The 12,757-nt window shown below is 35.7% G+C and overlaps 1 protein-coding gene across 4 annotated transcripts in view; it reads left to right on the forward strand.

Annotated features, from left to right (window-relative positions):
• Positions 1-12,757, forward strand: part of LOC149785087 (uncharacterized) — a 117,709-nt gene that overhangs the window by 102,848 nt on the left and 2,104 nt on the right. For 3 of the 4 annotated variants that reach the window (XM_089978831.1, XM_089978833.1, XM_089978832.1), the window contains exons 5-6: positions 4,855-5,232; positions 6,027-6,225. In XM_089978831.1, coding sequence (XP_089834957.1) covers positions 4,855-5,232; positions 6,027-6,225 — 577 coding nt within the window. Of the gene's footprint in view, positions 1-4,854; positions 5,233-6,026; positions 6,226-10,003; positions 10,222-12,757 lie in introns of all 4 variants that reach the window. The other variant, XR_016425361.1, reaches the window with a different exon arrangement.

The following is a 12,757-nucleotide window of genomic DNA, read 5'->3' on the forward strand; positions in this document are numbered from 1 at the left end:
TATCGATTTTAGACCCAAATACCCAATAAAGTGCACTGAGAAACTGATTTTTATTCCACATTTTCATATAGGAATTCGTCCTAACCAAAGCAGTAAAAATTAATGTTGCACTTATTTTTGAAATCCTGTATTCTCAAATCGCCACGGTTATCAAGAGTGTCCAAAACGATATTTGACCTTTGCGGATTCAGAATTCCTCCAAAAAATCCTCTCGTGTTTAAAATATAATGGCTATACCTCCCTATATAGAGACGATTTAAAAAAATGGAGACAAAGCTGCTCTTGTTGACCATTTCTAGTCGGTTTGAAGATACAACTTTTGCTTTTTTTTACCCCTGACATTAGAACAATTCTCCTACAAACAAATTTTGTCATATTTTCAGATTTCCTTTCCACACTAAAAACCTTGCAAAACCTGAAATTTGACAATCCGTTAATATCTGAAATCTGATAGAAACATGATTTTCTCATGCAGTCTGGAAGAAGTATTGATTACTGTTGGTACGTAGTCACAGTGGTATTAAGGTTTAGGTTAACGTGACAGCAAATAAACAACGAAAGTTGCCTTGCATGATCCCGTTTCCGAATGGAAATTCCATATACTAAATGTAGGCATTATATAAAGCAGCATGTTGTTCACCCTTGGTAAATCTGTGGAATAAAAACACCATAAACAAACTTAAGAACACCAAACCCACCATTGTAGATCGGCTTCTTTCACATAGAATACATTGCAAAGATGAGGTTAGTATTGTGCAAAGCGTGTGTCGGGTCGGTCTGCCTAAGAGGTTAGAGGATCCGTCTCGGATGCGGGAAGTTGCGGGTTCGAACCCCGGCCGAGTCATACCAACAGTTTTATGATGAGGTTTCTTCACCAGAAAATCTTATGACTTTTTGTGGGATTGCTATTTATATAACAAATTGTGACCATATTTTTTAAGCATTTTAAAGCATTGTGTTGGCGTATTGTTAACCCCACAAATACAACTGTGTGCTTTTTTCTTGCATAAATTTCTGGTGCTCATTTGCATCAAAATGGCCGAAATACCTTTCGAAGTTAATATATTCGCACCTTGACACTGGGAAATAAGGTTTAATAGCTAGGGATTTAAACAATCCCTTTTTCAGATTGATGGATTCCCTAAATCACCCTGAGAGCGGTTTTACATTTATGGAATCAATATTTGTATCCCTAACAACCTTGAAGAAAACGAAGAGTAACTTTTATTTTAACCAACATTTTGTTTGGTATTATCGCTTTGATAGTTCTTTCAAAACTTGCAGTTTTATTTGCATAGCTGTTCAGAATTAGACAGTATTTATTGTACTTCAGTTGGGTATACAAGAAGTTCTAGCAACGTGTGTCGCGTCCTTTTGAATAAATAAGTGGTAGCATGGGGTGCATGTAATTAATTCATCACTTTGCACCATCGCCGCTAAGCAAGTACCTGTGCTATCTGGCGATTTACTATCCGATTTTGGATATTATCCTTACGGCTAACTAGCATGGCGCACATGTATGCGTGTTCTTTGTCTTGCAGAATAGTTCACATTATATAGTTCGCGCACCCCCAAAATATTTCACTTAATAGTTTATTTGGCCCCATTACAGTTCACTTTTTCTGTGATGACTTTTCTGAGGTCATTAAAATATGTCTTGATTGTAATTTCAAAAAAAGTAAACTTCTTCGTCAAAAATGTGTTGACATTTTTTTGACATAGGTAAAAAATTTCCCACGCTCATTGAAGCAATTTCTTTGTCAGATCTTCAGTTTAGCTGGTTCTTAGTTTTTGCACGTTGTCACTCTCTTCAATTGTGGCGGTAAATAAATCTTTAATGTAATCTTCAATCCATACTGCATAAAAGGCAGTGATCGGTTTTAAAAATTAAAAAAACACTAACAGACAAACAACAACAACAAGAAAAACCCATCGAAACGTATGAAAGTTGCATATTATCAATGTCGTTAGTTTTGGAGGTCAGTAAATCTTGGATGCAGTCTACAATCCTATAATGTCTAAATAGAAATGATCGGTTTTTGAAAATCGCTGGAACATTGTCTATTTTTTTAAAAATTTTATTTTAAAAATACTATCTGCTCAAACCTTGTGACTCCGTGATTAGCCGAATTTTGAGTTTGCAAACTTTTAAAATATTTATGAGATATTTTTCATACTGGAAAAAGTATGCATGCAAATTATCCATATCGATGGGATTAACACATGATATTGACTTTTGAACATCAGCAAACAATAATTTTTGCGATGTTATCAACATTTTCTATAAAAGAAAAACGTGCAAACATCCAAATACCTTTCTAAATTGCACACCAGAAACGAAACTTTCCGCAATTTGCGGAAATATCTGCGGTTTGCGTCAGCTTTCGAGAGCAAGAACGGGTAATTAGAATCGGAGGAAAACTTAAAGCTGAGTGTATTGATCATAAAGAGTGTGGTTTTTAAATATGTAAATAAGCCAGTCTACATTCGCATAGACCGAATGTAACATTGCTTCGTAATCATCTGCACAATACATTTGTGCGAACATGACGATACAGGAAATTAATATCATGCACGAGAAAGGAAGAAACTTGTGTTAAAATACTGCACGGAATTTTTTTTTATCTCTTACTGCTGTCCCTTGCACGCCGTTTTGCACTCCTAGTGAGTCTGTACGTATAAATTATCAATTGGCCGTATTGCGCCTTAAAAGAAAAGGTGGGATAAAAAAAATATTCGTACGGCGTACATATATAAGAACATAACACTTTTTTCCACTTGTTCAATACGGATTAGAAACTTGCCTTTGACCGGAATGGTGTCCATTGCAGTTACATCCGATCTAATTAAATATGATACAGAAATGAGAAACTATAATCCACCATAGGCTTATGGTGTGGATTACGATAATCCGACCCTCAGGTGTGGTTTCTTTATCCCACAACAGTGTATTATGTTGATTCTTAGCACTTTAGCCGAAAAATGGGGTGTTAGTGTATATACTTGGCATTTATTCCAATCGTTACCAACATCCGAGGCGTACAATTTAAGATGGAGTGATTGTGTATAGCCTTATGTTTTGTTTAGGCATGCGGATGAAGGTGTCCCATGTTAGTGCCGAACAGTGACAAAACATGTAAAATTATGTCATGTACATCATTTAGCAAAAAATGTGTTTGAAAAAAGGATGCTTCGTGAAAGATTGTCATCTGCAGATTACATGTAAAGCACAACAACTGTTTCAGCTTCAGCACATAAAATTACACGATAAATTTTATTCACATTGTGGTTATGAATCTCTGACGTTATATTACATGTGTATGATTGGGTTTTCTTGTTTAGAATGCCGGTGAGAACTTGTTTTCACCACGTGACTTTTCTTCTGTTATCAGCATCTTATCATAGCGCACACAAACTGGCAAACGCTCCGTGGCTTCCTTCAGTTCTTTTTTTTTTTTTGTTTACACTCTGAGAGTAGAAACACATAAAATCAAGTGTCAGATTTAGGCAAAAATTTGAGAAAATAATATTCTTTCATTATGCATCAGTGTTGGATAGGAAAGCTCCACCAGTGGGCCAGTCCTTGTGTCTGGCACCAAATTGATCCCGAAGCGGAATTTCCTATTCTACATTGATTCATTTGACTGATTTGATTGTTCGGAGATTTGCGTGAAGAATGTAACTTTATAAGTGTTGTATATTGATGTTTAAGAAATGGTGGAGAAGTATGAATTGGTATTAGCTATGGAGGGTCACTTTGGACGTCTTCCCTCGTTACTGTTTGAACTATTCTTTTTTTGTCATAAAGCTGCTGTATGACGTAATATTATTCAAAATAGTTGCTAAGGACCTCCGACTTTTATTAATGTCGTTATTTTTCATTCGTATTATTATTAGTAATAATTTTATTGAAGAAACGTGAACATGCAACAAAATGGGAATTATGAAATCCTTAATTGATAATACATGCGTTAAACGTGTCATTGATTTGCGCAAAATACAGAACAATATAGCCTTTAAAATATATCACCCCACGCTGGATTGTAAAGGGTTTGTTTACCTGGAAGAAATTGGAGTAATAACATCCCCTGTTCTGGCCTCCTCTTTGCGTGCGATTTTGCTTCCTGTTTCATTGGCCCTGTGTTTGATAAGTTTAGCCATTTGTTGTAATGTTGGATAAATCGCACCAGGATAACATGATTGCTCTGGACTTATCATATAAAAGTTCGTATTATTCTCGGTTTTGAAGTTTTGATTTTGATTTAAAGAAAAACTTGGTATAGTTTATGGTAGCCAAGTCTCAAACTTTCATAGCGGAGTTAAAAATATCCTCAGTTAACATGTAGGAAATGGATCTAGCGTTTACATTAGAAGGTCATTTATGCCTGTGAATGTTATTCCATATTTACAAGATGGTTATTTTTGTTGTTGTGATTCACACTTTGTTTTAATCTTTCTTTTATTGACTTTAAGTCTAAAGATACGCTGATACTATTTGTATTTCATATCTTGGATACGAAAAAATTTAGCTGCAGGGAAATATTTAGTGTGAAGTGAACCGTTCTTCCCTACAGATGATGACAACACGTGGTGAACATATGTTTACATTCTTGCCTTTTAGTATATGAACTACGTTTGCGATAATTTACTATGGGAAAGTCTTCAGTATTTTTCTTTTGCAGAGATTGTGATTATTTGTCATGTTTTCGTAACATAATATTAGCAGTAATTTTCCTATTTCAAATAATGACGAGTGTTTGTAATTTTTTAAACCTGTTTTCGTAATTTACATTATTGTATTTTGGAAGAAATTTGATAATAAGGTTACACAGACACCGATGTATATTTTTTCAGAGAGCGGGAATGAAACCGTCGCCAATCTTGGTGAAAGTATACTATCTTCACTTCCTCCGGTGAAGGCGGATTACTCTGCAGAGAATCTGATTCCTACGGCTCCCGTGAGGGTGGAGAGAACCTTTGCATACCCTGATACTGTTCAAACAGAGCCTGTGAACTTGATACGTGAATTTGTCCCAGAAAATCAAGTGCCATCCATAGAATCCAACACATTGAATTGCCAAGATATTCCACCACAGAACTGCAATAACATTCCAAAATTAGAACTGACGGATGACAGTGGAAGTGAAAAGAGTTATTCTAATGATGGCGACTCGGAAGGAAGTAGTTCAGGAAAATCTGAGCGGAAAAGGCCGGGCAGAAAGAAGGGGCAAGGTAACACTTATTTTTGTCTTTCTGACTGTCTTCTACCTGTTATCTCTGAGTGTCTGTGCTAATATATGCTTGTTTGTAACTGTTAGTCTTTCCGTCTCTTAACCACGTCTGTCTCGGTTTTAATCTACACAGTATAGGCTTGATAACATATTCATGTCATGTATGAATAAATATAACTGTTGAAGAATGAAAACTCTTTACATTTTGCCACGGTCATAAAGATGTTACTATTTTATTTTAATTCTATCTGATCAGCCATTTCATAATATGTTTCTATAAATAAATATACTAATAAGTTACTGATATTTGATTTTACAGGTTGTTATTGCCCCTTCAGAAAAACTTCTTTGTTGGATTATACCAACAGATTTTATTCTTTCAAATAATAAAATGTTTTTTCATTTTTAATAAATCTTTGTTTTACCTTACTGGCACACTTCAGGCAAAATTACTGATTTTTATCATGAATTTTGAAGAAAACTAAGTTTGTGCAAAACTGTTGTAAATAGAAAATTTGGGTTAACTTTATTTTGGAGTTAGATTAAATTTGGATTAAATTTAAACTTAATTTGGATATGGATTACCTTTATTTCATCCACTATTGTGTTGTATATATTTTTATTTATATCCGGTGTATCTAATTAAATTATATTATATTGGAGAAATCTCAATGTAATTTATTTATTTCAGTTGAAATTTTGTTTTGCCAGCACCTTTGGCCTTACAAATTTTTGTCGCTTTGATAACGTCGTTATACAAACAAACAACAACAAAAATGTATTCTGTCTTTGCAGTTTCACGTGTTTATCATTTGTGGGAGTTTATCCGGGATCTCCTTAATGATCCACAGTGCTGTCCTTCACTTATCCGATGGGAAAACGAAGCAGAGGGTATTTTCCGGGTTGTCCGATCTGAAGATGTGGCTAAATTATGGGGACAAAAGAAAAAGAACCGGACCGCCATGACATATGAGAAAATGAGCCGGTCGATTAGGTAAGCTTTCAGTTTTTTTTTTAATTTCTTAGTTTTTGAGAGGAAAAAATTGGTTACAAAGAATTTTTGATCTTTTTATAATATTCACTATTTTAAAATTAAATTTTGACCAAAGTTAAAAATAAATAAATTTGTCTGATGCTACGTTCACTATAGATTACAATCAACACTTGGACTTATCTTAAACAGATGTTGCTATTGTTGAAATGAAACCAAGCTAAATTGAATAGAATTCAAAGAAAATTATAGAAACATAGAAATGGAATTAAATAATATAAAAGTTTAAAGAAAAAAATAAAATAATCTCGATATCAGGATATAAAAGAAAAAGTATGCTGAATAATAGCTAATCAAAAGAAGACCAGAGAGGTAGAATATATATATATATAATTATCTTTCTAGCTTTCTGGTCTTCTTTTGAATAGCTTTCTGGTTCCCTCTTCATCAAGTTGTGTTCATGAGCACCATGTACAAATCCTTTCTAAAACACAGAACCAGTCAAAAAATTATATTGTACAATGAAATACAATGAAAAACAAGAGTGATGGATGTGTTCCAGTGTTATTTCAAAAACTCCATTCCACGTGCACATACTTAGTTTTGCTTATGGCTCTTGGGCTTTGTTGATTGTCGTACTTGTCAAAAAAATTAAGAGCAGTTAAAATGTAATTTTATTTCGACATATATCTCGTTGAAAGTAGTTCGCTTCACCTGCCCCCTTTTTCCAGTAAGAATTTATTAGTAAAACACACACACACACACACACACACACACACACATTCACTTATAACTTGCTTTTCAAGGAATTAAATGATTATATTTTAAAAAAAGTATTATATTGAATCCTTTATACAATGGATTCGATATGAGACCCATGTAAAATGAAATAGGTATGAAATAATTTGCATATAAAATTAATGGTAACATTATTAATTAATAATAATTAATTTAAGAAAACTGATTATCAGACTTGTTTAAGGCAAGCAGTATGTTAAGTTGTGTTCCCGAAAATGTAGAAAACAAGATGACATTATATATAATCAGATTTATAAGTTGTTTCTACATCTTTTCTTCTCCTTCTTCTTCTTCTTCTTCTTCTTGAGTTGTGAGAAAGTTTCTTCGTGTATTGTTTTTCTTTTTCACTGTCGAAAATGCAAGTTTTTCTCCAGCCAACATTCCGAAATGTTCGTATTGGGAGAAATCACTTTGGTAAGAATCAATTCATTGTTCAGTATTTTGTTTATGAATGAATAGTTTTACATACTCTACAATGTGTTTTGTGTTCAAAATCTCATTAAAAACACATTATTAGCCGCACTTTCCTGCCCCCCCCCCCCAAAAAAAATACGCTAGAAGAATAAATATAGTATGAATAGTACATGGTTTTAACGGCAAGGTCTCAGAAACTTCAACATGCCTCTCTTATTCGTTCCTGTGAATACCGTCATTACTTGCTTATAAGACGAATCTAACTGCTAACTGCACAGACCCTGATCTGCTACCGCATAATGCGTCGGCAGATCTGGGTCTGTACATATTTTTGGAGTAATCAGTAGAACAAAGCAGGATCTTTGTTGTCTGCAGTTTGACTCGATTTAAAAGCGAGTACAGACGATAAGTTTTAACTTTATCATCGTTATGAAAATACAATATCCTATCTTTTGTAACGATGTCATGCTTTTCACATGTAAAAGCTATTAATAGACGAGATCATGAATTACTACAGCCGGTACATAGCATCTTGCCTGATTGTTCGTGTCATTGTTAAACGAGATCATGAACTACTGCAGCCGGTACATAGCATCTTGCCTGACTGTTCGTGTCATTTGGTGAAAACAGCTTCCTGTTTTGAAAGTTGCTATTGTGATGGTAACAACACCATAGTTTGTATCTGAATACCAATAGTTAGGCCCCTCAGTCTCTAATCTCCCGTTTCCCTCCCTGTCTGTATCTCTCAATATAAACAATGACAACTTAAAAAATAACGAAGTTTACAAAATTCCACAAACTTGTCATATGATGGAATTTTAAGTAAGGATTCGTTGAAAATGCAACCTCCAGAGTTAAGTATCTAGCACAGCATAATACACTCCCCTCCACATTTCAAGTAGCGAAAGGGTTTCGATTCGGTTTTTGTTCCAATCGATATATATTTGGTTAGGAAGTCAGCTTTCCGATAAATAGTGAAGTCCAAGGTATTTTAGAGAGAATCAGGTTTATCTGTTTTGCACCTGTTGGCATCAGATTATGTTTGAAATGAATACAGTCACTAACAAGAAAAGAAATGGACGAAAGCCGGAGAAATACCGGGATAAAATGTGAAGAGTTCGGTAGTTTTGTTAGCAAGGTAGCCGTGACATAACACGTAAATTGCAAAACCATGTACACAGCATATTAAGGCAGGTAGCTTTTCCAACTAATGACTCATTCGCTTATTCAAATACTTCATTCTGAAGGGCATAACCTGTTAATCGAATTTTCTTCCGTGTTCCTCTCCTCTGAAAAATAAAGCTCGATATCAGGAAGTCAAATCGAAACATAAACTCAGGGGATCTTTATAAGAACAGGACAGATGGAATCGAAGCTTTATCATTAAAATAGCAATAAAAAAGAGACGATATTTTCCTCAAATCAGACAAATTCTGTCAACAATGAATTATTCTTAAGCCGAACTGAAAAGAACACAATCTTGTTTAACTATGCATATACCTTTTTTAGACCCGTTGAAATGAGGCATGCGAAGAAGATACATATAGACTAAGGGAGGTAACTCATCATTAAATAACATGTTAGTGTTTAGATATATCCATTGTTTTAGGTTCTCACTAAAAACGTATACTAGCCCGTATTAGGTCGTTAAGCTTGATATTTTGTGTAATCATAAAACATGTTATATTTTGCAATGGGCAGAAAGGGAAATATTAGCCAAATGGAATAATTCAATCATTTTCTTAGCCATCTCGGAAAAGTTATACGATTTGACTATTGTAGGTACCTTTATTGGAAACGAACATACTGAAAGGAAGGAGAGTGAGGAAAAACAAGATACAAAGTTTGGGGTCGCAGGGTATAAAAAATATAATTTGATAATCCTATAATATCATTTCGGAAAAATCTGCTAAAATGAAAATAGGTATTTAAAACAAGCGTTACGAAACCAAAACTGGTGAATGAAATGTTGATGCAATAAAATTGTTTAATACCTAGACAAATTTCTTTAAAAAAACATTAAAATTTTTACATATTTGTTATATTGCCTACGTCATTACTGTTGAAAATTTTAAGAACTTTATTTACCAGTCTGTTGATGTGTTGGGTTTATTTCATCGATGATAAAATGAAACGTACTTGTGTTTCGTAAAAATATCCGAAAATATTACTACAAATGGGAACACTTTCACTGAAAAATTATGCAACTACTTTGCATGTTTGTTCAACTATCCACGTAGTTTCTGTTGATAAGCTTCAACATTTATTTAAGGAAGACTTACTTGATTGGGCACGACATGGATTGCGCATGACATAGCCGTAAAAACCACACTATTTGCTGAAACCGGTCTTTTAGTGCAGTGAGAGTAAAGTATATGTAGGTCATAGTCACGAAGGGCGAACAAACACCATATTTACTGAACGCAGTTGTCAATATTTTGCATACTTGTTCATTTACCTGTGTAGTTACATGTACTCAGTGGCGTCACTAAGGGGGGTGCGGAGAGTGCGGACCGCACCGGGTGACACAAGAAATGACTGTCTATAAAAATTTTGAATTTTTGTGCAGGAGGGAGGTCCATGGGGGTGACACCATGAGTTACCGCACATGACTGTCTATAACAGTTCTGAATGTTCGTGCAGGAAGGATGTTCATGGGGGTGACACAACGAGTTACCGCACTGGGTGATACCAACCCAAGTGACGCCACTACATGTACTAATCAAGTTTCAATTTTACCTACCGGAGCCGGTAGTTAGTTTGTTAATTAATTGAAGCTACAGCCAGGTAAAGCACTTCCGTTCCATACAGGATACACCCTGCCATTGCATAATTAAGGTGCATGCATTACGCCAATCAGTGGCATTATGTGTAAATAATGAGTCACGATACGCCTATAAATAGAAATATGATTCATAACAAAAAATGGCCAGTACTTTTTATTCTTGTAGTATGTCAGAGTAACAAATAAAAAAAACCCCAGGTTAACTAACACACACACACACACACACACACTTGCGCGCGCGCACGCCCAAGCATAGTAATTTCATTGTGTCAAATAGTAGTAATATTATAGTGTTAACGGGGCCCCGAGTGGCCGAGTGGTCTAAAGCGCTCTCTGTTACGGATCACTGCCATCTCACCTCTGTCTGCGTGGGTTCGAGTCTCGGATTCGGCCAGTGTGGATACATGAGAAAGCTTGCTAGTAGCTTCTCGTGGGTCGGTGGTTCTTTCCGGGGTTTTCCCGGGTTCTTCCCCCACCATTAATACTGGCCGCCATGTATAGCCTATCTTGTGCTGAAAAATGGCGTTAAACCCCGCAACAACAACATAGTGTCAACAGTTTTGACAAATAAATAGGTTAGCACATAAACACAAGCGTAGTAATTTCTTAGTCAACAAGTGATCAAATGCATAGGAGATGGAAATGAGTGTTTTCCTGAAATTGTACCATTTTTAGCGTATGTTCCTCTCCTTTACCCGCATACACACACACACACACACACACACACACACACATGCATACAGGGACCCCGAGTGGTCGAGTGGTCTAAAGCGCTCTCCGTTACGGATCACTGCCATCTCACCTCTGTCTGCGTGGGTTCGAGTCACAGATTCGGCCAATGTGGATATGTGAGAAAGCCTGCCAATAGCTTTTCGTGGGTTGGTGGTTCTTTCCGGGGGTTTTTCCGGGTTATTCCTCCACCATTAATACTGGCCGTCATGTATAACCTATCTTGTTAAACCCTACAGCAACAACAACAACAACAACAACAACAGCAACATACACCCTACCCGAACTTGTAAACATGTACTATACCAAAACATGTATACAAAAAATTCCACTAAAACATGTATGTATGTATGTATGTATGTATGTTGTTGTAGGGTTTAACGCCATTTTTCAGCACACGATAGACTATACATGGCGGCCAGTATTAATGGTGGAGGAAGAACCCAGGAAAACCCCCGGAAAGAACCACCAACCCACGAAAAGCTATTGGCAGGCTTTCTCACATATGTGTACATGTCTTAGTTGAGTGTATGTGTACATGTCTTAGTTGAGTGTATGTGTACATGTCTTAGTTGAGTGTATGAATAGATATTTTCGTGGAGTGTTTGTGTACATATTTTAGTGGAGTTTATGTGTGCCCGCTTTAGCTGAGTGTATGTGTATACGTTTCATTTGAGAGTTTGTGTACATATTTTTGTAGAGTACATGTTCATAAGTTAGGAGGAAAGTACGTGTTCATGTTTTAGAGCAGTTTTTGTGTTCATATTTTAGCGGAGTACATGTTTACAAGTTTGGGCGGTGTACTTGTTTTAGATTTAGTGTTTGTTTACTATTTTAATGGAGTGTTTGTGTACATACTTTAGTGGAGTATATGTTTACATGTTGGGGGAAGTTGATGTGCAGATGCTTGCATGCTTGCATGTTTAGGTGGAGTGTATGTTTGCATATTTGGGTGGAGTGTGTGTGTGTGTACATGTTTGGGTGGAGTGTGTGTACATGTTTGGGTGGTGTGTGTGTGTACATGTTTGGGTGGAGTGTATGTTTGCATGTTTAGGTGGAGTGTGTGTGCATGTTTGGGTGGAGTGTGTGCTTTCATATTTGGTGGAGTGTATGTTTACATGTTTGGGTGGAGTGTGTGTGTACATGTTTGGGTGGAGTGTATGTTTGCATGTTTGGGTGGAGTGTGTGTGTGCATGTTTGGGTGGAGTGTATGCCTACATATTTGGTGGAGTGTATGTTTACATGTTTGGGTGGAGTATATGTTTGCAAGTGTGGGTGAATATATATTAACATGTTTGGGTGGAGTGTATGTGTACATGTTTTAGTGTGTGTAGATGTACATTTCTTAGTGAAGTGCATGTGTACATATTTTAGTGGAGTGTATGTTTGCATGTTTGGGCGGGATATATGTGTACATGTTTGGGTAAAGTGTATGTTCACATGTTTTAGTGGATTGTATGTATAAATATTCTAGTGCCGTAATTGTGTACATGTTTGGGTGGTGTGTATGTGTACATGGTTTAGTAGAGTGTATGTGTACATGTACATTTTTTTGATTTTCATTGTACATATGGAGTGTCTGTGTAAATGTTTTAGTAGAGTGTTATGTGTACATATACATATTTTTTGGATTGTCTGTGTTGCATGAAGTGTATGTGTAAATGTATTAGCTGAGTGTGTCTGTGTACATGTTTCAGTGGAGTGTTTGAATGGAGTGTATGTGTACATGTTTTAGTGCCTGAACTTGTAATCCTTTACAAACTACTCGTCATTAGTTTTTGTTTCTCATTAAATGTTAAACCTTACCTA

Source organism: Sinohyriopsis cumingii, chromosome 13, assembly GCF_028554795.1.
Source record: "Sinohyriopsis cumingii isolate HCF-2022 chromosome 13, ASM2855479v2, whole genome shotgun sequence".
In the NCBI taxonomy this organism is placed as follows: Eukaryota; Metazoa; Mollusca; class Bivalvia; order Unionida; family Unionidae; genus Sinohyriopsis; species Sinohyriopsis cumingii.